Source organism: Protopterus annectens, chromosome 2.part1 (assembly GCF_019279795.1).
Source record: "Protopterus annectens isolate FY-2018-M chromosome 2.part1, PAN1.0, whole genome shotgun sequence".
NCBI classification, from domain to species: domain Eukaryota; kingdom Metazoa; phylum Chordata; order Ceratodontiformes; family Protopteridae; genus Protopterus; species Protopterus annectens.
In genome coordinates this window covers 1,806,296,000-1,806,319,715 of record NC_056729.1, presented here as the reverse complement: position 1 = coordinate 1,806,319,715, position 23,716 = coordinate 1,806,296,000, and the positions used below count along the sequence as shown (strand labels likewise).

At 44.9% G+C, this 23,716-nt stretch overlaps 1 protein-coding gene across 1 annotated transcript in view; it reads left to right on the top strand.

Moving 5' to 3' along the window:
- Positions 1 to 23,716, top strand: part of TRIM62 (tripartite motif containing 62) — a 601,096-nt gene that overhangs the window by 295,288 nt on the left and 282,092 nt on the right. The window contains exon 2 of the mRNA XM_044063248.1: positions 20,195 to 20,290. Within this exon, the coding sequence (XP_043919183.1) occupies positions 20,195 to 20,290 (96 nt within the window). The remainder of the gene's footprint in view (positions 1 to 20,194; positions 20,291 to 23,716) is intronic.

Here is a 23,716-nt window from a genome sequence, read left to right as displayed (position 1 = left end):
GATTAAAGAAGCAATCCTTTTTAAGTGCTAATTAATAATTATGAAAGCCTATAAAATAAAAGAAAAGTAAACCTAGAATAAAATACCATGGCATGACCGAGGTAAAGACATGGATTCTGGGGGTGCACATTTAATTTCTATGTTCAAACCTAAACTTGCTTACACTACAAACAAAGCTTTATGTAGGCCCATATGTGTGAGGGATTGTAGGGACAGCTGACTTGTAATTGCTCTTAGATGCCAAGTCATCTACAGGCGGTTCTGTTGACTGTGGGAATGGGGTTCTTTTATTCCATAAGCCATGCTGTTTGGTGATAATTGGCTGAATGTGTTCTATTATTTAAAGAACTGTTACCCATTTGCTAGGGCCTTGAAAATTGAATTGGGATAGGTTTATCTGGCCTTCTCCAGTAATGTAAAAGCATCTAGAAGACAGAGTGCCCAGGTCAATGCAAGATAAGCACTTGGGACATGTTTAATAATAGCATCAAGGCAAGCTATCAAAATTTATGCAGGAAGCAAGTAGTCAGTATAATTACGATGCCAAGAACATTGTCAAGAACAGAAAAACACAGAGGACGAAGAAGAAAGTGGCATCCAAACACCTTGTACCAAAATAACCTTGGTAGGTAAAGCAAGTAGGAAATAGCTAGCCCCGTGCCCAACCCAAAGGCTTCATTTGCAACTCGTCATGGTCTAGCAAGGCACTGCAGCTCCTTAGGAAGTGACTCTGAGAGCATTTGGTAAGCTGTGGAGGGGTTTCCACCTATGGGAGCAGTAGAGGTTTCCTCCCATAGTAATGCTCACTCCTGTAAGAAAGCTGGTCTTTTCTGCTCACTTCCTGTAAGAACCGTGACTGTGAAAGAATGCTGGAAGTTCTGAATCACTGCCATTGTTTACGAACTGCGGAGGTAGAAGAATGCCGGACATTCTGAATCACTGCTGTCTGCCATTGTTCACTGAAGTTTTCCTCTTTCTTTTGATGGTTCTACATATGTGTGAGGGAAGTGTAGGATAGCGTAATGCTGGTTTGAATGTGGATGGCAAATATGTTTTGGGATTGCTGCGAGATGGCATAAGAGGAAACTGCAGAAAATTTTCTATGTATGGTTATTATGTTGGATTTGATTCCAAGCAGGGATGATCCATTTATGGGAGGACAAAGTCCCCATAGAAGCATAAGATTACACCGTCACCTTAAAGGAACACAAGGTGGAATGTGGGGTAAGGGGCCTGCCAAGGAAAGCATTGCTGTTTGTCAGTATTGCAGGTGTACAAAAACAGCTTATGGTGCAGAAACCATGAGTAGCAGGCTTTGCATTGCACCTGCTGCCAACAAGGGAGGTTAGGAGAATAAAATAAAATCATCTGACTTCCCACAGGATGATAAGCCTGCAACGTCTAAGTTCTGTTTTCCATATCCACTGTTCTTGGATTCCAGGAAGGTGGAAAAAGAATGAGTCAGTGTAAGACTGGGTTCACTGGCAATAGAGAGATTAGAGACGAGTATGAGCAGGGTATGGCCAAATCAGGAAATCACTTCTCAAATGTCACTATGTTAGAAGAGGTGCAGCCTATGGCCAAATTAAAAAAAAAAAAAAAAAAAAAGGTGATCACAAGCATAGTGATGTGATGTCAGCCTTGCAGCTGAGAAGCAGGAAAAGGGGATGGACATATTTTTGTATATTAAGTTGAAGTGTCACATGGTTGTATCCTGTTCAGTGCTCGCTGCCTGCTTGATTCTGGTAAGCGTGAAGATAACTGGTACTAGAGTACAAACTAGTTGTGGTTCTTGTATCTCTTACTTCAAACCACTAGTCCCACCACCAGATTAAGAGATTTTAGTATGAGGCAGAATATTTTGTAAACCACAGTTTGTACTGAAGTTTTAAATAGAAGTCTCAAAACACTGCATGGATTACTACAGATAAGGGACTGTGACAAGTATTGAATTTCAGCATCTAAATCGCACACTAAGGGGGTATTCTTTCTCTGGATTGCCTTTTTTTTTAATGCCGCCTTTCTTAGGTGAGTTGGGAATCGTGTTTGGGTGATATTACCATTTTGGAATAATTTTACAGTTTGGAGCTGGCAGTGTAGGGGACAGTAGAATTACAATTTAAATTCAGCACTTCCACATCCGGTAATTACAGCTGGAGAAAAAGGATGACAGAAGTGAGTAAAGACTCATTGGTGGTGGGCCTGATAAATAACTGTACGGGAATAAGTCAGAGTGAATTGTGACCTGCTACTAAAATTAGATAAGCAGTTAAATCAGGAAGGATTCTTCTGTAGAAGGTAGCTAAGATTTCACTAAACCTTTTTCATTATCCTGGAACAATAATAAAACTTTGCAGACCCCTAAGCAAGGATTCAGACTGAAATCTTTCGACATTTGACTTTTCTCAAGGTGATGCACCATAGTAGCAAGCGTTTGGTTTTTAAGAGTAGGTTGACTAAAACTAGATCGGGAATGAGTAAGGTTTGGTTTCGCCGAGGCTGTGGGAATATCCATGAGCCAGGTAGACAGGTGCTTCCTAAGAAGGTAAAAAAGTTTTTTTTCCAGGGTGTGAGGCTGATGTTCTTCTTGTTTCAGTGTTACAGTCATCACATTTGGGTTATTTGCTTGCAGTAGCCCTCAGTCGGCCTGATTATCAAAGTCTTGGGTCCTGCGTCGGTTGCGGTCTCATCTTCCATGACATCAGGTAGTCAGGGGTATAAAGCATGCAGCCGATGCCATTATATCAGTCTTTCTTGCCATGCTGTGCCCAAAGCAGAAGCTGTTTGCAAGTGCAGGTCGGCCGATTCCTGAAATTTTCGTTTGAGTTTCAGAACCGAAGTCTTCAACTAAAGCTAAGTACCCCGTTGGGGAAACTTTTTCTTGCTCTTAAACCGATGTCAGTAAAAGTCAATAATTGTATTTCTTGTGGAAAGCAAATACCTCATAAAGATTTTCATTCGTACTGTATTCCTTGCCTAGGCCCTGACCATGACATACTTCACTGTCGGTTTTGTGCCTCTTTTAAACAACGAACTATTCATCGTTGGTACATTTTTACTTCTAAATATTTTGGTGCTCTGTTCAATTATCCAGATATGTCTTTGGTAAGCCACCTGACTACCGGCATTCCGAAAAAACGTAAAGATAAAGACAGAGACAGGCCACCTAGGTCCAAAGCTGCCGACGACACTTCTCCTAAGCTAGTCGCCAGTTTGCTGGTATTCATTGAGGCATTTTCGCAGCCCCTGATACCCACTACTTCAGATTCGCAGGCCTCTACTGAGACCCATTCGGAGTATGCCGTGAGATGCTTCAACTGTGGAACCTGCGGATGTCTCTACCTTGGATGGGTCCGGAGCTGCTGTGCAGGCACCGGCCTCTGAGGGTGTATTCAGGCCTACTGACTTGCATATTAAACGTCATCTTCTTCTTCTAGGCCTAAAACTCGAACCATGCCTAGGAAACAGACACCCAGACAGCATGGTCAGGCCTCTATGCCTAAAAAACAAATGATAAGAATGGCTGAAGACCTTATTACTTTAATCAGGGGAAGCCAAACTTCCCCCTCTAAGAAACCTATGACTGAATTTGCTTATGATACTTCTGACCAGGATTCTGAAATTTCTGTCTCCTCCGATGACCAGGATTTACCCTTATCTACTTATGAGGATTCTGATGCAGAGGACACTATTCCATCTGCTTCCCCCCAGAGGATTTCCCTTTTGGTGAAACCTTGCATACTCTTAGGGAGTATTTTCGCTGGGAAAGCCAGGATTATTCTGATTCTATAAAGAGGCTTAGAGAGTTCTTACTTCTGCCCCAGCACAGGCCTTTAGCTATCCCTCCTGTGCTGGACATTGTTGACTATACCTTTTCGGACTGTAGCTTGGCTCCTGACTCTTTAACTCCTGCTCTCAGAAAACCTGATGGATATTACAGGGTTTCTGATTCTCACAAGTTCCTTTTTAAAACTCCTACTGCAGATCCTGAGACCATTTCACAGGGACCCAAGGGCATTAAGGTTACTACTGCCAAAAATCCTACCCCCCTGTTAGAGATTCCAGGGCCCTGGATAGATGGTATACACCTATGTAACCTTGGCCATCAGGGCCTTAAATTGCCAGTTTCATATGTTAAAGTAACAGCAGCATATTATTGGATTGCTTAAACAGAAAATGATGTTGATTCCTGATTGTGCTGAAAATAAGGATTTACAAGATATAATGCATTCTGCTGAACAGGTTGGAAAACATACTTTGCAATGTGGTTTTGATTCACTAGAGGTATCTTGCAGGGCTGCTGTCACCGAGTCTGTACTTGGCATGATTGGCTTAAGGAGCAATCTCTGCCAGAACATGTTAAAACTAAATTGCTGGATGCTCCCTTAAATCAGGACCGCCTGTTTGGCGACAAAGCAGAAGAAGTTCTTAAAAGGATGGAGAAAAAAGCTGCATCTGTGCAAACTGTTAAAGATTTCTTACAAGTGCAGCCTCCTAGATTTACTAGGCATTGGCCCTCAAAAAATTGTTCCTTTTCTGCCTCTTCCAGGCCTTCTCAGTTCACACCAGAACCAGCAGAACACCTAGGCTTCAGTTCCAGGGTACGCACAGGACTAATGTGGAGGGGGCTCCCACTTCCAAATCAGGGAGTAGTAAGACTCTCCTTATGGTAAGCTGTCTCAGTGGCTTAACTTTGCTCTGCAAGCAAAAAACTGGGAACTCATTACCCAGGACAAATGGGTTTTAAACAGTTTCCCAAGGATACAGATTTCACTTCCACACATTACCAATGCCAAACGGTTGGCCAGATCTACCCCAAATCAGTGGGCAGAGGCTCAAAAGCAAGTACTCTCTCTCTTAAGATTAAAGGCTATTCACACTGTACCAGTAGAGGAAAAGGGACAAGGTTTCTACTCAAGACTTTTCCTGGTACCCAGGAAAGACAACTCATGGCGTCTTATCCTGGACCTGTCTATCCTAAACACCTTTTTGGTGATTCCAAAATTCAAGATGCTAACTCTTCACCATTTGCTTTCCATGATAGGCAAAGATGCCTGGTTGGCAACACTGGATTTAAAGGAAGACTACCTGCACATCCCAATCAGGGAATCTTGCAGAAAATACCTATGCTTCAAAGCAGGCTGCATGCACTATCAGTTCTCTGCACTGCCCTTTGGCTTATCTACTGCGTACAGGGTATTAACAAAGTGCCTAGCTCCAGTCATTGCATTTTGCAGGCAAAGAAATATTCAAATATACCCATACCTGGACGATTGTCTAATTCAGGGAGAAAGCCAGGACATACTTCTGAATCATCTGGCCTTTGTACAAAAGGTGTTAACTTGTCTGGGGTACACCATAAACGAAAAGAAATCACAGCTTGTACCCTGTCAACAAATTATATTCCTGGTTGCAAGGTTGAACACAACTTCCCAGATGGCTTTCCTCACGCCAGAGAAACAATTTCATTTGACAACTTACTTCAAGCTAGTGGCTGCAAAAACCCTGCTATCTGCAAGGCAAATACTGCAAGCCTTTGGGGTACATGGCTTTGTGCATTCTGTTAATTCCATATGCAAGACTGCATATGAGGAAACTACAATGGTATCTAAAAAGCCTATGGTGTCAACATTCTCAGGATTTAGAAGCAATGATTCCTATCAAACCTTGCCTATGGTTAGAATTCCTTTGGTGGGCAGAGGCCTGCCACCAAAACAAGGAACTACCATTCACTGTACCCCCTGCCGCCCAAACCCTAACAACAGACGCATCAGACTATGCATGGGGGGCTCACCTGGCAGGGAAGTGCATTCAGGGCAAATGGAACCCAAGTCAAATGCACCTGCATATCAATCAAAAAGGAATATTAGCTATACAGAATGTTCTGACAGCCTTCAAGGACTACATTCTTCAGGACAATTAATGGTAAAGACAGACAACACCACTGTTATGTGGTACATAAACAAGCAGGGGGGTACCCATTCTTGCCCCCACTGCAGACTAGCTATGGCTCTGTGGAACACAGCCTTGAGCTACCAAGTTCATCTACAGGCTTAATTCCTGCCAGGAAAACTAAATACACTGGCAGATGAACTAAGCAGAAATCTCATGGAACCCCATGAGTGGAAACTGGAACCAAAGATTTTCAACATGTTGATCAGCAAATGGGGGATCCCAGATGTAGATGTGTTTGCCTCCCCCCAGAGCTACCAGTTGGACAAATTCTGCACAAAGACTCCCCACAAACAAGCTTGGAAAGTGGATGCACTGTCCTTCAACTGGAAAAATCTATCAGTTTATGCCGTTCCTCCTCTGCCTCTCCTCTCCAAAGTACTACTAAAGATCAAACAGGACAAACCAAGGATGATACTGATTACACAAGACTGGCCACGCCAACACTGGCACCCACTCTTGCTCAGTGTCACAGCTGGCCTCATGGCACCTACCTCAGACCCTTACCCTGCTGTCTCAGCAGGAGAGCCAGATTCTGTACCCCCAGCTTCAAACCCTGAACCTGGCAGCCTGGCTAATTACCCAATCTTTCCGTTACCATCCCTCAGTAAACAAGTGTTGGATGTCATTTTGGAGGCAAGGAGGCCTAGTACTAGAAAATCTTATGCTGAAAAATGGAAAAGATTCTGTGCCTGGAACCTAACTCAAGGAATGGCCACAGCAGCGCCCAATTCTTCAATACTTAACTGAGGTGCTTCACAAGGGCCTTTCCTTTTCCTCCATCAAAATTCACACCTCAGCCATTTCAGTTCATTACAACACAGAACCACCCCTCTTTTCTCACCCACTGCTCAAGCAGTTCCTCAGAGGTGCCAAAAACGTAAGACCACCCAGGAGAGCCCCAACTCCAGCCTGGGACCTTAATTTTGTATTGGAAAAACTCACTCTTCCTTTTTTTGAGCCAGCTGCAACTGCAGAGTTAAAATTCCTTTCTTGGAAAACAGCTTTCCTTTTAGCAATCACTTCAGCAAGAAGGGTATCTGAATTACAGGCCCTTATGGCAGTGGAGCCTTTCATTATCTTTCATGCGGACAGGGTGTCCCTCAGGACCAATCCCTCTTTCATGCCCAAGGTGATATCCAGGTTGGCTCTTAATCAGTCTATTCATTTGCCAACCTTCTTTTCTAATCCACAGAACAAAGGGGAACAGATACTGCACTCCTTAGATGTGCACAGACAACTTAGATTTTACTTGGACAGGACTAAACCTCAAAGGAAATATGAACAACTGCTGGTGGCATTTGCTGCAGGGGCTATTTCAAAGCAAACCATTTCTAAATGCATAGGCCATTGCATTAATTTCTGCTATAAGCACCATGGAAAATCTATCCCGCAGGGGATTAGACCCCATTCATCCAGGGCTGCATCTGCCTCTACAGCCTTTCTCAGAGGTGTCCCTACCAGAAACATCCTAGAAGCTGCTACCTGGAGTTCTGTACATACTTTCACCAAGCATTACCATTTGCCAATTTTCTCTAAATCCAGAACTGGCTTTGCCACTGCAGTCTTGCAGGGTCTTATAGCTGGTCCTAATGCTATCTAAATTCCTCCTCCCATCCTTAGCTTTGGGAATCTACCCAAATGTGATGACTGCAACAGTGAAACACGAAGAACATAGTACAGTTGTATACACTTACCATAAATGCAGATGTTAGAGTGTATTCACTGTTGCAGTCTTAGTTACCCGCCCTTCAGCTTTTTTGTTGGCGGTATAACCGTGTGTGTGTGTGTGTGTGTGTGTGTGTGTGTGTGTGTGTGTGTGTGTGTGTGTGTATATATATATATATATATATATATATATATATATATATATATATATATATATATAATTGCTTCCTCAGCAAGAAGAGTATCCGAGTTACAGGCCCTCATGGCAGTTCAACCATTTCTTATTTTTCATCAAGAAAAGTCTGAGAGTCTCATTGAGAACCAATCCTTCATTTATGCCAAAGGTAGTATCTAGGGTGTTATTAAACCAAGCTATTCACCTACCTACCTTCTTTCCAAATCCACAAAACAAAGGGGAAAAGCTTCTGCACACCTTGGACATAAGTTGCGCTACTACTTGGACAGAACAAAAAATTACAGAAAAACTGACCAGTTGTTTGTAGCATATGCTGCTGGTGCACAAGGAAAAGCAATTTCAAAACAGACAATTTCAAAATGGATAGGGAATTGCATTCGTTTCTGTTACTCCTTTCATGGAAAAACTGTGCCAGCTAACATTAGACCTCATTCGACCAGAGCCACAGCCACCTCCACAGCCTTCTTAAGAGGGGTGGCTACCAAGGACATTTTAGAAGCTGCTACATGGAGCTCCGTGCATACATTTTCCAAGCATTACAACTTACCTTTATATTCCAGATCCAGAGCAGGCTTTGCTACGGCAGTCCTGCAGGGCATTTTAGCTACACCATCCTTTACATAGATCCGCCACCCCCAGATTGGCTATGGTATTCTGCCCATATGTGATGACTGCAGATGCATCCTTGAAGGACATAGTACAGTTTTGTACCTACCATAAATGTAGATGTCCGATAGGTATGCATCTGCAGTCAGGTTTACCCTCCCTCCTTCCCCTCTGTGGCATTTCTTGGGTACATTCCTCTCATAGCTAGCTGGGGTTATCTATTATGGTGTATTGTTTTTATATATGTATATATTTTTGTGCATGTTTGGAATTTATTGCATTTCTCCAAATTTAGCCTTCTTTAGAGGGCACCTGGCATCTGGGGCAAGAAAAACTGAGGAAGATGGCGTCGGCTGACGCTTTTATACCCCAGGCGCTCTGACGTCGGGGAAGAGGCGACATCAGCCGACGCCGGACCCAGACTTTGGAATCTGGCCGACCGAAGGGCTGCCTGAGGCAGGACAACCCATATGTGATGACTGCAGATGCATACCTATCGGACATCTACATTTATGGTAGGTACAAAACTGTACTTTTCGTTGTTTTGGTCTCCTTCAAAACACTTTCGATGTTCTGGTCTTTCGGTGTTTTGAAGGAGACCCATGTATTATATATATATGTTTTATTGCTTCCCATTAAGGGGGCACCTGACATCTGGGGCAAAAACTGATGTAATGGCGTCGGCTGCATGTTTTAATACCCCTGACTACCTTGCCGTCACGGAAGAAGAGACAGTAACCGATGCAGGACCCAAGACTTTGTTAATCAGGCCGACTGAGGGCTACTGCAAGCAGATAACCCAAATGTGATGACTGCAACAGTGAATACACTCGAACATCTACATTTATGGTAAGTGTACACAACTGTACCTTTGCCAGCTTTGAAAACCTGGCAAAGCGCTTAATTCTATTAAATATACACCACTTAGCTTCTTTGTTTTAGAATTCTAGAGTACTCCACAAGTAGTTGGGAGAACAAAGGATCAGAATCATAGACTTTAATTTGTTTGGTCCATTGCATCGTCTTACTGTCTTGTTACCCAGTAGCACACAGTCTGCACTGGGTCTGTCACCTTCTCTGATTTCTCCCCTGGATATTCTTTGATTAGCTGGGTTCAGTCATGGAGCCAAAGAGCATCCTAGACATCTTGGACGTATTTCCACTGTTTTATTTTGCCCTACCTGCCACCCCCCCCCAGTGCAGTAATGTGGTGAGGCTCGAGGATGGGTGTGCAGTGGGGGGTATGCAGCATATCTCCCCACCTCCACGTCTACTTGGCCAGGCTCACCACCCTTACCTTTGAGCTGCGCTCTCCTCAATGCAGCGTCCTCACCCCCCGGATAAGCATGTCCACCCCTCCCCTGCTACTATGTCATTTGCTTGAGCCATAAATCGAACCTGAGTTGGCTGGGCTGTAGTCAGAGCTTTATCACTCAGTCATCATAGTGGTTTAAAATCGGGGGCAGTTTTTAAATATTGCTCTTAGTCACTTAAAAAGCTAATAGAGCAGGTTCTGCATCAGTATGCATTTTCTGAACAGTGAAGTATGAAACTCTGTCTGGTATTATTGACTGACTGCAATCCTCAGTGATTTATGAGAAAATCAAAAGCTAAACAAGAGACCGAGCAAATATATGAGGCAAGCTCAGTGACAGTTGAGAGGCATGGGTAGTGGGCAGAAGTGAAGCTGTTTTTACGGTCTTCCACTGTTCTTTCATAGGTTCTTAGATTACTAGGCTAACTACTTAAGGGCCCTTACAAGCCTATCCAATGTAACCCAATTTTACCCAATATTTTTCCCCTAGGGGCAAGAGGATGCTTGGATTTATGTCTGTGCATTGAATATCTTACAGATTGTCCCTGTCCATGAGTGACATAGGCGCTACCCCAGGTGTGATTTTGTGATTCCTCATCCATTGATCCAAATTGTATTTGAAGAAGGCCAGGTAAAGGCTCTCCTTATTGTGACTAGGAAGCCTGTTCAAAGAAAGGGTGATCTGAGTCGCACATCTCTCTCTCCAGCATGTTTTGTTTGAGTTGCTGGCCAGTACTGTCCTCTGTTATCCTTCGCATGAGACCCAGTCGTAATGGTGCCTAAAGTTCTGTGTAACAATTGTTAAGCACCCCTGCACCCCTAAGAGCTGTTAGTCTGTTCTCATTGTAGGGAAAGTGTTGTTTTTGTTTTTTTTTTGTTATGCTAGTGTGATCTCAGTGCTCTATGTACTTCACACTTGTAATGAATACTAAAAGTAAGTATCTGTGTTATTTGCCATTCCCCATTAGGCTAGCACAATTACTCCAGTTAATACTCACAGACCCGTATCATAACCTCATACTGAGTATCGCCCAACAAAAATACTTTGGATTGATTTATTCTAACTAAAGTTTTGCAGCAAACTATCACAATGGAAGGGTAGCCCTGGCAAAAAATGTCATGATAACCAAAACATTTGATGCTATCCATGTCATGAGTCATGGAGCCGACCCTTAGATCTGAGCCAGCAAAAGTGAGCGACAGCTCCTGAGCTCAAGTTCCTCCCCTCTCCTTACCTTCTACTACCCATGATCCTCCAATCCTCTGATTTTGTTTGCCGTGGTCGTGAACAGTCAGTTCCTGAGCACGGACAAGCAGATTGTGAATTATTTTCAATCTTTTAAGTTTTTTTCTTACTTTTTTTCCTATCTAGTGTAATGTTAGTGTTTTTAATGCTGTAGTGTTCCTTGTAGTAGTGTAGTTTAATACTAGGTGTACCCTCTCTTCTCTGTAGTTTGCTGCTGGCGTTGGGTCCCTTCCCGGCCCCCCCCTGCATTATTGTTTTTTCTTTTGTGGACTGTGTGTGTGTGTGTGTGTGTGTGTGTGTGTGTGTGGGGGGTGGGTTGTGTACAGGTATGGCTGAGAAGTCTGTGGGTTTTAGACATTGCTCCTCTTGGTTGGAAGCTGGCCCCTGCCGACTCACATGAGGAGTGTGTCTACTGTCTAGGAGACCCCCATTTAGAGATTGACTGACTGTGATATCTGTGCAAGTTTCAATCCCTGGGCTCTCCTATACCGTAGGAATAAGCTTTTGCTTAAGGGCTTAGCTTCATGGGGTCCCTTGTCTTGGGATCTGTCTTGACAGGGGGCCCCTTGGTCTTGGTATCTCCCACGAAGGCACCCTCAGATCACAAGAGGAAACACCCTTCCTCAAGGGACCATTCTTAAAAACGGCTGAGGCTCTCTTTTCTAAGTACTCAGGATCTGAGTCCAGCCTTGGGAGCTTTGGCTCTGAGAGCCTCAGTCTCTACCATCAGATCAGACTCCTCCAGGACTGGCAAAGTCTCTGATTCGACCGAGGGGGCTAGGTCTCAGTCTGCTCAGATGGCTGTCTTTGATCCGATGGCTCTACTCCAGCCTGGCTCAGATCCAACGGCTTGGTCAACATCCCCGGCTCCATTGGCCCCTTCGGATCTGATGGAGGCTGTAGTTATTATAGAATCCCAGGTCTGTACTAGGCCCTCAGATTCGAAGAGGTCCAGCAGACCCTCTTCTAGGGACTGTAGGCTTTCCATCCACTCCGGACACTCTTTCCTCTAGGTCCACCAGGAGTTTACTCCCTCAGACATGGACCAAATGATGAGGATCTTCCTTAAAGCCCAAATGGAACTGGGTCTTCTCCTATCCCCTAGCTGTGAGCCAAGGGGTCCCTCTCCCACTCCCATGCTCCTCTCTCCCCGACCGACTCCAGAGAGCTTGGTGCCCTAGGTTCAGAGCTCTGTGAAGGAGCATCAGTTGGCTTCAGGCAGTACCCATACTCCCACGCCTCCTGGGTTCCTGGTGGGGTTGACTCATTTTCCCTCTGGGTTGGCCTTACCTCGAGCCCCAGATGTCCACCCAGGCCACAGAGGGGCATGTTCTGGTCAGGAACTATTGGACCGTTCTCTCCCCTTGGGGGCTTCGGCCTTGGACAGCTCAGGGCCAATATCTGGAGGTGTGGGTACTGTGCTGGGGTCCCCCTTTCCACCCCAAAAAGCCTCGGCTGGTGTGGAGGGGGAGAAGGGCACTTCGTCCATTCCCTTGGCCTTTCAGGCGCTAGAGAGAACCATGTCCGGTTGGTTGGCTTCATCTTCCTCAGCTCTGAACCCTATATTACCCGGTTAAGTTGTTGGACGATGAGCCCTCATCTTTGGATCAGGGTCAACCACCCAGAGATTGCCTTCAGAACTCCCCCCTTGGGGTCTCCTACTCCTCTGTGTCATCCCCAGAGCCCCCAATGGAGGAGCCTGTTCGGAATAGGTCTTGCAATAGGAGGCACCTTGATTCTCCTGGGGAGTCTTTGACAGGTGACTCGGGCTTCGATGAAGGGGGCGGGTCTCCCAGACTTCCGCCTGAGGAGATTTCCTTCGGTGACATCCTAGAAATCCTTAGAGCGAGGTGGTTGGACTCCCCCCAGCCCCGTCCTCTGAGGAGTCCGTGTTCCTGAAGGCGTTCGTGGTGGGCCAATATACCTTCTGGGTATCTCTCCCTGCGGATGAGTTGGTCCAGCTCATGGTTAGCAGGGCTTGGAAGGAGCTGGACACAGTAGAACCGGTGCCCTAGAGGGCAGACAAGTTCCTTAGCCCCCCCCAAAGAGATGCCCTTCTGGAGCAAACGTGTACTGGTGGATGATATTGTGATTGCCATAGCCACCAAGAAGGAGCTTGCAGAACAGAGCTTCTCTGTCATCCCCCTAACAGGGAGTCTAGGGCGATAGACTAATTCAGGAAGCGCATGTTTGCCTCCGCCACATTTGGGCTGAGGACAGCTAACTACATGGCACATTTCACCTGGCTGCAAAGGGATTTGGTGTCAGAGCTTTCCACTTCCCTTTGAGTTATTGACTCCAGAGAGCTTGAAAGTGGTGTCTCCGAAGCTCACTACTCTCACCTCCCTAGCCATTGCTTCGATGAGGTTGATCTTGAACTCAGTTGAGGCCACCTCTCGAGCAGCAGGTACAGGCATTCCCATCAAGCACCACGCCTGGCTCTGTCTATGTGGATTTGCGGACAGCTTTAAGGCAGCCTTCACTAATTCCTCGTTTGATGGGTCTACCCTCTTCGGCCCCTCGGTCAAGGATGCTTTGACCCACAGTGAGCATGAAGGTAAGACATTGTCAGCCGTCGAGATCAAATTTTCTACTCCCCAACGGTCCTTTTCTAAGACACAGAGGGATAGTAAGAAGCTGTGGATGTTCTTCGTGTTTCACTGTTGCAATCATCACACTTGGGTTATCTGCCTGCAGGTAGCCCTCAGTGAGCCCGAATACCAGAGTCTTGGGATTTCTGCGTCGGATTCTGTCGCCTCATCCATGACATCAGGTCTATAAAACATGCAGCTGATGCCATTACATCAGCTTTTCTTGCCGCACGGGAGCCCAAAGCAGTTCACAAGTGCCGGTTGGCAGCTACCTGAAATTTTTGTTTTTCGAGTTTCAAACCTGAAGTCTTCTAAAGCTAAGTACCCCATTGGGGATCCTTTTTTCTTGCTCTAACTGATGTCAGAAAAAGTTAACAGTTGGCTTGCCTGTGGAAAGCAAATACCTCAGAGATTTTCATTCTTATTGCGTCACCTGTTTAGGCCCAGATCACGACTTCCCTCGCTGTCAGTTTTGTGCCTTGTTGAACTATTCTACGTTTGGCTATTTTTGTCTCTAAATTTTTTCTCTCTCGTTCTTCGTATTCTGAAATGGCTTCGGTGAGCCATCAGACTACCGATCTTCTGAAAAAAGGCAAAGATAAAGACAGAGACAGGCCGCATAGGTCCAAAACTGCCAACGACGCTTCCGTTAAGCTAGTCGCCAGTCCGTCGGTACTCGGTGAGGCACTTTCGCAGCCCATGTTACCCACTTCTACAGATTCTCAAGCCTCTACCGAGACCCATTCGGAATCTGGTATATACCACGAGATGCTTCTTTGACTGTGGAACCTGCGGAGGTCTCTACCTTGGATGGGTCCGGAGCCACTGTGCAGGCACCGGCTTCTGAGGGTGTATTCAGACCTTCCAGTGTTCACATTAAACTGACTACTTTTGCTAATGACTAAATATACCTAATTTCTCAGGCCCAGAGTTCACACTACGTCTAGGAAACAGACCACCAAAGCACATTCTCAAGCGCCCATGCCACACAAACAAATGCTTATAATGGCTGATGACCTTATTACTTTAATTAGGGGAAGCCAGTCTTCCCCCTCTAAAAGACAAAGAATTGATTTTCCTTCTGATTCTTTAGACCATAAGTCTGATGACTCTGACCCCTGTGGTTACCAGGACATACCCTTATCTACCTATGAGGACTCAGATGCCGAGGATTCAATTCCCTCAGCCTCCCCCCAGAGGACCTTTCTTTCGGTGAAACCTTGCATATACCCTAAGAGAGCATTTCTGCTGGGAATGCCAGGACTACCCACAGTCCAAAAAGAGACTCTGGGAATTTTTAGACTTGCCTCAGCATAGGCCTCTAGCTATTCCCCCTGTCTTGGATATTGTAGATGATGTCTTCATGGAATCCAGCCTTACCTTTGATACTTTACCACCTGCTCCTAGAAAACCTGATAGATACTACAGAGTACCTGACTCACACAAATTTCTCTTTAAAAATCCCACTGCGGATCCAGAGACCATTTCCCAGGGACCTAAAGATATTAAGGCTACTACAGCCAAAAACCCTACCCCTTTGGACAGGGATTCTAGGGCTCTAGACAAACTGGGTAAGAAGGTATATACCTCTGCAACTCTCGCCATCAGGGTTTTAAATTTCCAGTTTCACATGTTGAAGTGCCAGCAGCATATTATTGATCTAAAATGTTGTTGATTCCTGATTGTACAGAAAAATAAGGACTTACAAGACTTAATGCATTCTGCAAACCAAGTTGGTAAACATACTTTGCAGTGTGGTTTTGATACCTTAAAAGCATCTTGCAGGGCTGCTGTCACTGGGTCTGTTCTGAGAAGGCATGCTTGGCTGAAGGAACAGATCTTGCCAGACCATGTCAAGGCAAAATTACTTGATGCTCCATTAAACCAAGAATGTTTGTTTGGCTCTAAAGCAGAAGTAGTTCTTAAAAAGATGGAGGAAAAAGCTAAATCCACGCAACTGTTGAAGATTTCTTACAGGTACAGCCACTTAGATTCAGTAGGCATTGGCCTTCAAACAACTGGTCCTTTCCAGTCCCTTCTAGACCTTCTCAGCCCAAATCCAGGGGCAACAGACCACAAAGACTACAGTCTCAGGGTGTGCACAGATCTAAACAATGGAGTGCTCCCTCCTCATAAATTGTGAGTGGTAAGCCACCCCCTCTATGGAAATAGTTCACAATGACTTGTCCTTAATCCTTCCCAGCCATGCCCAAGTACTTGCACCCCTAGGAGGAAAACTCACCCTGCATGCAAAAAACTGGGAGTATATTACCTAGGACCGATGGGCGCTACATTGCATCCCAGGGATACAGATTCTGTTTCCACACTCTGCCAACCCCAAGTGGATTGCCAGACCTTCCTCGAAACGAGTGGACAGAGGCCCTAAAGCAAGCACTTTCTCTTCTCAGTATCAGGGCTATTCAGCCTGTGCCAACAGAGCAAAGGGGACAGGGTTTCTACTCCAAGCTGTTCCCGGTGCCCATGAAAGAGAACTCTTGGTGCCCTATTCTGGATCTGTGAACCCTAACCACCTTCCTGGTGGTACCAAAATTCAAAATGCTTACACTCCAACAGCTCCTTCCTATGCTAGCCAAAGACTCCTGGCTAGTCACCCTAGACTTAAAAGAAGCTTATCTGCACATCCCCATAAAGGAATCTTGCAGGAAATATATACGTTTCAGGGCAGGCTCTCTCAGTTCTCTGCACTTCCCTTTGGCTTATTTACTGCACCCAGGGTATTCGCAAAGTGCCTGGCTCCAGCCATTACTTACTGCAGGCAGAGAAATATTCAAATTTACCCATACTTGGATGATTGCCTGATTCAGGCGGACTGTCAGGAATTGCTCCTTCAGCACCTGACATTTGTAAAGAGACTGCTAACTTCTCTGAGGTATACCATCAACGAAAAAAAAATCACATCTGGTACCCAGCCAAAAAATTGCATTCCTGGAAGCAAGCTTGAACACAACTTCCCAGATGGCATTCCTCACTCCAGAAAAGCAGACAATATACTACTGGCCACCCAAACCCAGCTATCTGCAAGAAAAATACTGCAAGCCCTAGGGGTTCATGGCATCATGTATTCTACAGATTCCATATGCAAGACTGCATATGAGGAAACTTCAGTGATACTTAAAAAGTCTCTGGTGTCAACATTCCCAGGACCTGGAAACAGTGATTCCTATCATTCCCTGCCTAAGGACAGAGTTCCTTTGATGGGCAGAGGCTTGCAACCAGTACAAGGGACTCCCTTTCTCACAACCCCCCGCCATCCAAACTCTGACAACAGACGCATCAGACTATGCATGGGGAATCACATGGCAGGCAAATGCATTCAAGGCAAATGGAGCCCCGGACAAATTCACCTGCATGTCAATCAAAAAGAAATGTTGGCTGTACAGAATGCACTGACAGCCTTCAAATACCTTATCCTGCCAGGACAACCCCTGATAAAGACAGAAAACACCACCGTTATGTGGTACATAAACAAACAGGGGTATCTCACTCCTACCCACCCTACAGGTTAGCCATGGCTCTGTAGAACACAGCCTTAAGCAACCAAGTGAAACCTGCAAGCTCAATTTCTGCCAAGCAAACAAAATTCACTGGCAGACAACTTAAGCAGAAATCTAATGGACCCACATGAGTGGAAACTGGAACCAAACTCATTCAAACTTCTAATACACAGGTGGGGGACACCAGAGGTGGACCTCTTTGCGTTCCCCCAAAACCATCAACTAAACAAATTTTGGACCAGAATTCACCACAGCCAAGCCTGGAAAGTGGATGCCCTATCCTTCACATGGGAAAACCTTTCAATCTATGCCTTTCCCCCTCTGGCCCTCCTTCCAAAAGTACTCCTCAAGATCAAACAGGACAGGCCATGGACAATCCTTATTGCACCAGACTGGCCACGCCAGCACTGGTACCCACTCCTACACAGTCTGACAGCAGTGCGACCCTGGCAGCTACCTCAGACCCCCTCTCTGCTGTCCCAGCAAGAGGGTCAGATTTTGCATCCTCAGCTGCAAACCCTGAACCTGGCAGCCTGGCTTATTCCCTGAATACATTGCCAGAAACCCTGAGCAAACAGGTACTGAATGTTATCCTTGAGGCCAGGAGGCCCAGTACTAGGAAATCCTATTCAGAAAAATGGGATAGATACTGTTCTTGGAGCCAGTCTCAAGGGAAGGACACAGCCTTGCCCTCCTTGCCTCAAATCCTAGATTAACCTAGCAGAGCTGCTCCACAAAGGCCTATCCTTCTCATCAATTAAGATTCATGCCTCTGCCATCTCAGCTCATTACAATACTGAGCCACCCATCTTCTCTCACCCTCTAATCAAACATTTCCAGAGAGGAGCTAACAATTTAAGACCCCCAAGGAGAGCTCCCATGCCTGACTGGGACCTTAACTTTGTACTAGAGAAGCTCACACTTTCCCCTTTTGAGCCTGCTGCTACAGCAGAGTTAAAATTCCTCCCTTGGAAAACAGCTGTACTGCTAGCCATCACTTCAGCAAGAAGAGTGTCTGAGTTAAAGGCCCTTATGGCTGTGGAATCCTTCATTATCTTCATGCGGACCGGGTTTCCCTCAGGGTTAACCCAACATTTATGCCCAAGATGGTATCCAGTGTGGCTTTAAACCAATCCATCCATTTGCCAACCTTATTCCCTAATCCTCAGAATAAAGGGGAAAGGATTGTGCACTCAGACGTGCACAGACAGCTCAGGTCCTACCTTGACAGAACTAAACCTTTCAGAAAATCTGACCAGCTGCTAGTCAGCTTTGCTACAGGGGCAGAGGGCAAGGCCATTTCAAAGCAAACCATTTCCTAACGGGTAGCACACTGCATCCATTTCTGCTACAAACACCATGGAAAACCAACCCCACAGGGGATCAGAACTCATTCCACTAGGGCTACCTCAACCTCTAGCATTTCTCAGGGGAGTCACTACCAGGGACATCCTGGAAGCTGCAACCTGAAGTTCTGTACACACCTTCGCCAAGCATTACCACTTGCCTATCTTTTCTAAATCCAGAGCTGGATTTGCCACAGCAGTCTTACAAGGCCTGTTACCCAGCCCCAATACTTCTTGACTGCCTCCACCCTTCCTCAGCTTTGGGAATCAACCCAAGTGTGAGGACTGCAACAGTGAAACATGAAGAACATAGTACAGTTGTGTACACTTACCATAAATGTAGATGTTCTAGTGTATTCACTGTTGCAGTCCTGGTTACCCTCCCTCCAGCCCCCTGACTTTTCTATTCTTTCTACCTATCCTCTTTTTGACCATATCTTATGGCAATGGTATTTACTTTTTACTGGAGGTGTTCCACACCATGTAATTGCTTCCTATTTTGGGAGCTGCTGACATCTGGGGCAAGAGAAACTGATGCAATGGCATCAGCTGCATGTTTTATACCCCTGATGGCTTGACGTCATGGAAGAGGCGACTGCATCAGAGAAATCCCAAGACTCTCGTATTCGGGCCGACTGAGGGCTACCTACAGGCAGATAACCCAAGTATGATGACTGCAACAGTGAATACACTCTAACATCTACATTTATGGTAAGGGTACACAACTGTACTTTTTTATCCGTGTTAAGTATGAATAGCCCCAAGCCAGGCAGATGTAACAATCGTGTAGTAAAAATAGCCAGAAAAAATTACTATACCTTCTGAGAAGACCCACTAACCCACCAGTGAGATTTATTAAAGTTTTAGTGGTACCAGATGTTGACAGATGCTCTCTTCTCGTGAATATCTTCTTGTTAAAAAATGCAGTGCTGTTTATCTGTATGTAGTGAGCCGTCTCTAAGAACAACAATTGATTCTATCAGAAGTAGTGGGAGGTTGGCGTAATGGTTAAGGTGCTTACCTTAGAAACACAAGGTGCGGGGTTTGATTCTCACATGGGGTAATTGGCTAGGCTTAAAATGGTCCCCGAGGACAGTTAGCCTAGTACTAATCTATGAATCTATGAATCTAAAAGTAGTAACAAGGAAACCTTCAAATTAAGCAGACCTCTCAGTTAGCTATAGAAGAGAGGACCTTATCAAAAGTAACCCCTGCCTCTTGGAATATACTACCACGTCATGTATGGAACCAGCAAACTACAATAAGCTTCAGAACAAATTTAAAATTGTATGTACTTGAAAAAAATAAGTGTAATTGCTTCAACGACGCTGGTGTTGTCCATCTCACTAATGTAATTCTCATTGTCATTACAGCTATTCTGCAAAATTCTGCCAGTGGGATGTTCTATTGTTGTATTGTTTTAGGCATGTAATGTAATGTAGTCACATGCTGTCAGGTATTGATACCAGCAACTGTAATCAAGCATATATTAACAAGAGATTCATTTTTTACCTTTTAATATCCAGTCAGTTGAGATAGCAGCTTTTAAGTTTGAAAGTATGTCTATTTTGTTGGTTGTAAAAATTGTGATAATGTACAAAGTAACTGCTATATGTTCCTTAGGTCTGGACATGACTGAAATGGGTCAATTGTCCAGCCCACCTATCTAGTTAACAAATAGCGAATAAAAATATTTGGTCATGTGTGAAATCCCTCATGGTCTGTTTTTTTTTTTTCTCTCTAATTTTCTTTGCTTCAGAGAGAACTCAAAGAACAGCTCAATGCTCTACAGGAAAGTGAACGAGAACACACTGAGGCCTTACAGCTACTGAAGCGCCAGCTTTCAGAAACCAAGGTACGTTTTCTTTAAAAAAAAAAAAATCAGCATAGCAAAACCAAACTGAATGAATGTTAATTTGATTGAAAAATAGTTGTGAAATGGTTGTGGCAAAAATATTGCTATGAAAGTTAAGTAGTTAATATTAGCTTCAGTGGTTGCAGTACTGCACTTTGGCTGCCCCTTTGGCTCTTGCAGGCTGCTAATAGTTTGTATCAGCAATTTTCCATGCTACGTTTGCTGGTCCTGGCAGTCCCCCCTCTTTTCACCGTCTCTTCCTAGTTTGTAGTTGTGACCCCCCTCTCATAGCACAAAGTTGCTTATGATCAGGAGTCCTCAAGTTGGCATTCAGATTTCCCAGGTTCCACTAATATTTTGTGGTCTCCAAAAATTTAGGGTGGTATCCCGTTCCTAAATTTCTTTATATTCTGCAGAAATATCATGACGCAGGTATAGTAAAGACTGGGTAACACAGTCCATAGTTCGTATGTGATTGTCACGTTGTGTGTGCCCAGTTCAGAGAATGATAAACCTCAGCAGGTTTTAGTTGCTGATTCTCTGTGTGTTGCCTTGGTTATGCTGCACTAGTTCCCCTGCTGTCATTTGTGCATTGCTTCCTTCAGATTATAACTGGGCAGTGCATGTGGTTCACCATCTGAGGTATATATGAATCTGAATTCTTAATCATTTTCTACGTTCATGACAGTAGCAGGTTTCAGTGTTCACGGTAAGTTGTCTTTCATTCCTTTCTCATACTTTCAAATGTATGGAATATTGTAGCCTGTGTTTTAATAATTGTATTTTCTTACATTTGGTCCAGTGTAGTATGGCTGTTTCTGATTGTCTCCCCCCACCTCCCAAATGCATACACGATTGTAGGAGGGATTTAGAAAATATTTGCAGGCTCCATTTCTGTTAGAAATGAAAGTGCCTGTGTGTATAATTCTGTTGTCCATCTCCCATCTCTGCTGGTGCTATTTCTGCAGGGCAGGAATTGGAAGGCTGGCCTGAATAGCAGAGCTCTCACCTTCCTCTCCTGGCAGGCTTCCTCCCCATCCAGAGTCTGTGATATAAAGGGTCCTTGAACAGTGCCATCTTCAGTTCTTTCTTGCTGCAGTTCAATAAACATCTTTTACGCTGCTATTTCATCATCAGAATATTGAGTTGTCCTGAAACCAGACACTCGGATAATTACCCTGTTGGGGAATTTTTTTTTCCTGTTTTGTTTATTGTTGTAGATACCAGAGCATAAAGTTAGTGACTATCTGTGGTGCAGGAATCAAATTCTGCAGAGATATTCATAAGTTCTGTCATTTTTCCTTGGTCTTGAATACAGTGTGCCCAACTGTTCACAAGGTGTGTGTGTTTTAATGCTAGGACTGTGAAGCATAGGGCCAAGTACTTGCACTAGGAAGCACTTGATCAGCCTAGGCACACAGTCATTTGGTTCTGCTTCATACTTTCCCTATAAAAAAGGAGGAGATGCAGGTTTGGGAGAAGAGTGTTAGGGGGACCGATGGCACAGTTGTGGTATCTAACAGCCACTTGAAGCTGCCGATACCAGTGAGCTGCTTTTGCAGCCCCCCCATTTGATTGCTAGTTCAACCTCTAGCTTGACCCCTGTGGAGGCTGTAGTGCCATGAGTTATCACGTCCTCATGAGTCAAAGCTGTTTTGTCAGTCACACCCAGAGCCACTGTGTAGGCGTTTGCCTCCAATGTGCAGGTGTGGTTTCCAGGGTGAGGCTGACATCCCTTGGATATTTGTCCGAGAGGAGGTTGAATGTGACCAGACCCCCACCATAAGTGGTGTTGGTTGGTTTGCCCCAGCCACAACTGCTGGAGTCTCATCTCCTTTATCCTCAGGTCCTGCCCCTGGACATTTTCAGACTGCTCCAGGAGTTCATGGACTTTATGAAATCCAGTCAGACAGCTCCTGAAAAAGTTCTTGCAGCACGAGTCCTTTTACTAAAAGAAGAATGGTGCCTTTTCCCCAGCAACATCAGATTTCTGACTCTGAGGTGGTGGAGCTAAAGTAATGTGTTTTAGTTCTACTCAGATACTGATAACCCCCCCCCCCCCAATCCTCAGCCTTGTCATCCAAGGATTTGTCTTTTGCAGATGCCCTTCTCAGGGTGACTTAGGCATGCAAACAGTCCTCCTAGGTCCAGGCCAGGTACAAACAGCATCTGGGTCTGCCTGGACCTAGACCCTTGGCTTTTCCACTACTCTTTAAGGTTCTGGATAATGGAAAATATATTTGCAGCCAGCTTCCTAACCCTCTGCTCCTCAGAAGCTGAACTTTAAAGTTTGATTCCTGCGAACTCCTGTGTAAAAGCCCACTGGTGGATCTTACAATTGTGTCTCTTGACCAGGAATCCTGTTGCAGTAACAGGGAGAGTAGGATATTTGACTGGTTTAGTAAGAAAACTCTCACCTCAGCTTCCTTGACTATTTGACCATTAGGGCTCTCAGCTGCCAGTTTCATATGCTCAAATATCAAACCTCCTTCCATGAGTAACTGAGGCACAGTTCAGAGGGATACAGAACACAATCTTTAAGGAGGAGATGCTGGAGTTGAGCAGCCTTGGTTGCTAGGCATTCCATGAAGTGTGGCTGGCTATGATGCAGTAGAATACATCATGCAGGGCAACTGTCACAGTGTCCGTAGTAAGGAGCCCTACATGGCTGAGGGCCATCCCTTTCTTCTTGTCAGTATGGAGCTCTTTGATGCCCCATTGTATAAGTAGATCCCCTCACCAGCTGGAAAGGTATCCACAACTTTGGGGAAGTGGGCAAACCGTGCAGTCTAAGGACCTTTTCCAGCCCCCCACCCCTAGAATACGTCAAAAATAGTTGATGTGAGAGTTTACCATTTCCTCCTAAACAAAAAAGGGGTACATGGCAAATTGATCTTGGAAAATCTGTGTTAGCATGGTGAAAAAGAGTGCAGAAATGAAAGCATGTCAAGAATGCTGGGATTGTCATATCTGAGTGTACTATATCTTGACCTAACGTTGCATTTGGTTTTATCCCAGAGAAGAAAATATGCAGCATTAGTGGCTTTGAAAAGAGCAACCCTTGCTTTTGCCAGTACCACTAGGTGCTCTAACATTACATTGTTTATCCTAATAATGTAAGTGGGAGTGCTGGTCTGTGTTGTAGGGGGATGCATTTTAGACTAAGACTTATGACCTCTATTTAATGAGTGGCTTAGGTGCTGAATAAGTTAATAGTGGGGAAGAGAAGTGATGAGGCTTTTCCTGTTGACCTTATTCAGGTGGTAGGTTGTGGAGAGTGTAGCATGCATTCACAAACTCTGGTCCTGGTACTGGAGCCATATAGAAAATCGATGCTAATTGGTTAAGTGGGTGGGCGTCTGAGGAGCTCCTCATTGATTAGGCAAGGGTAGCTCCCTTATGGTGCTATTGCATACCCACCTACAA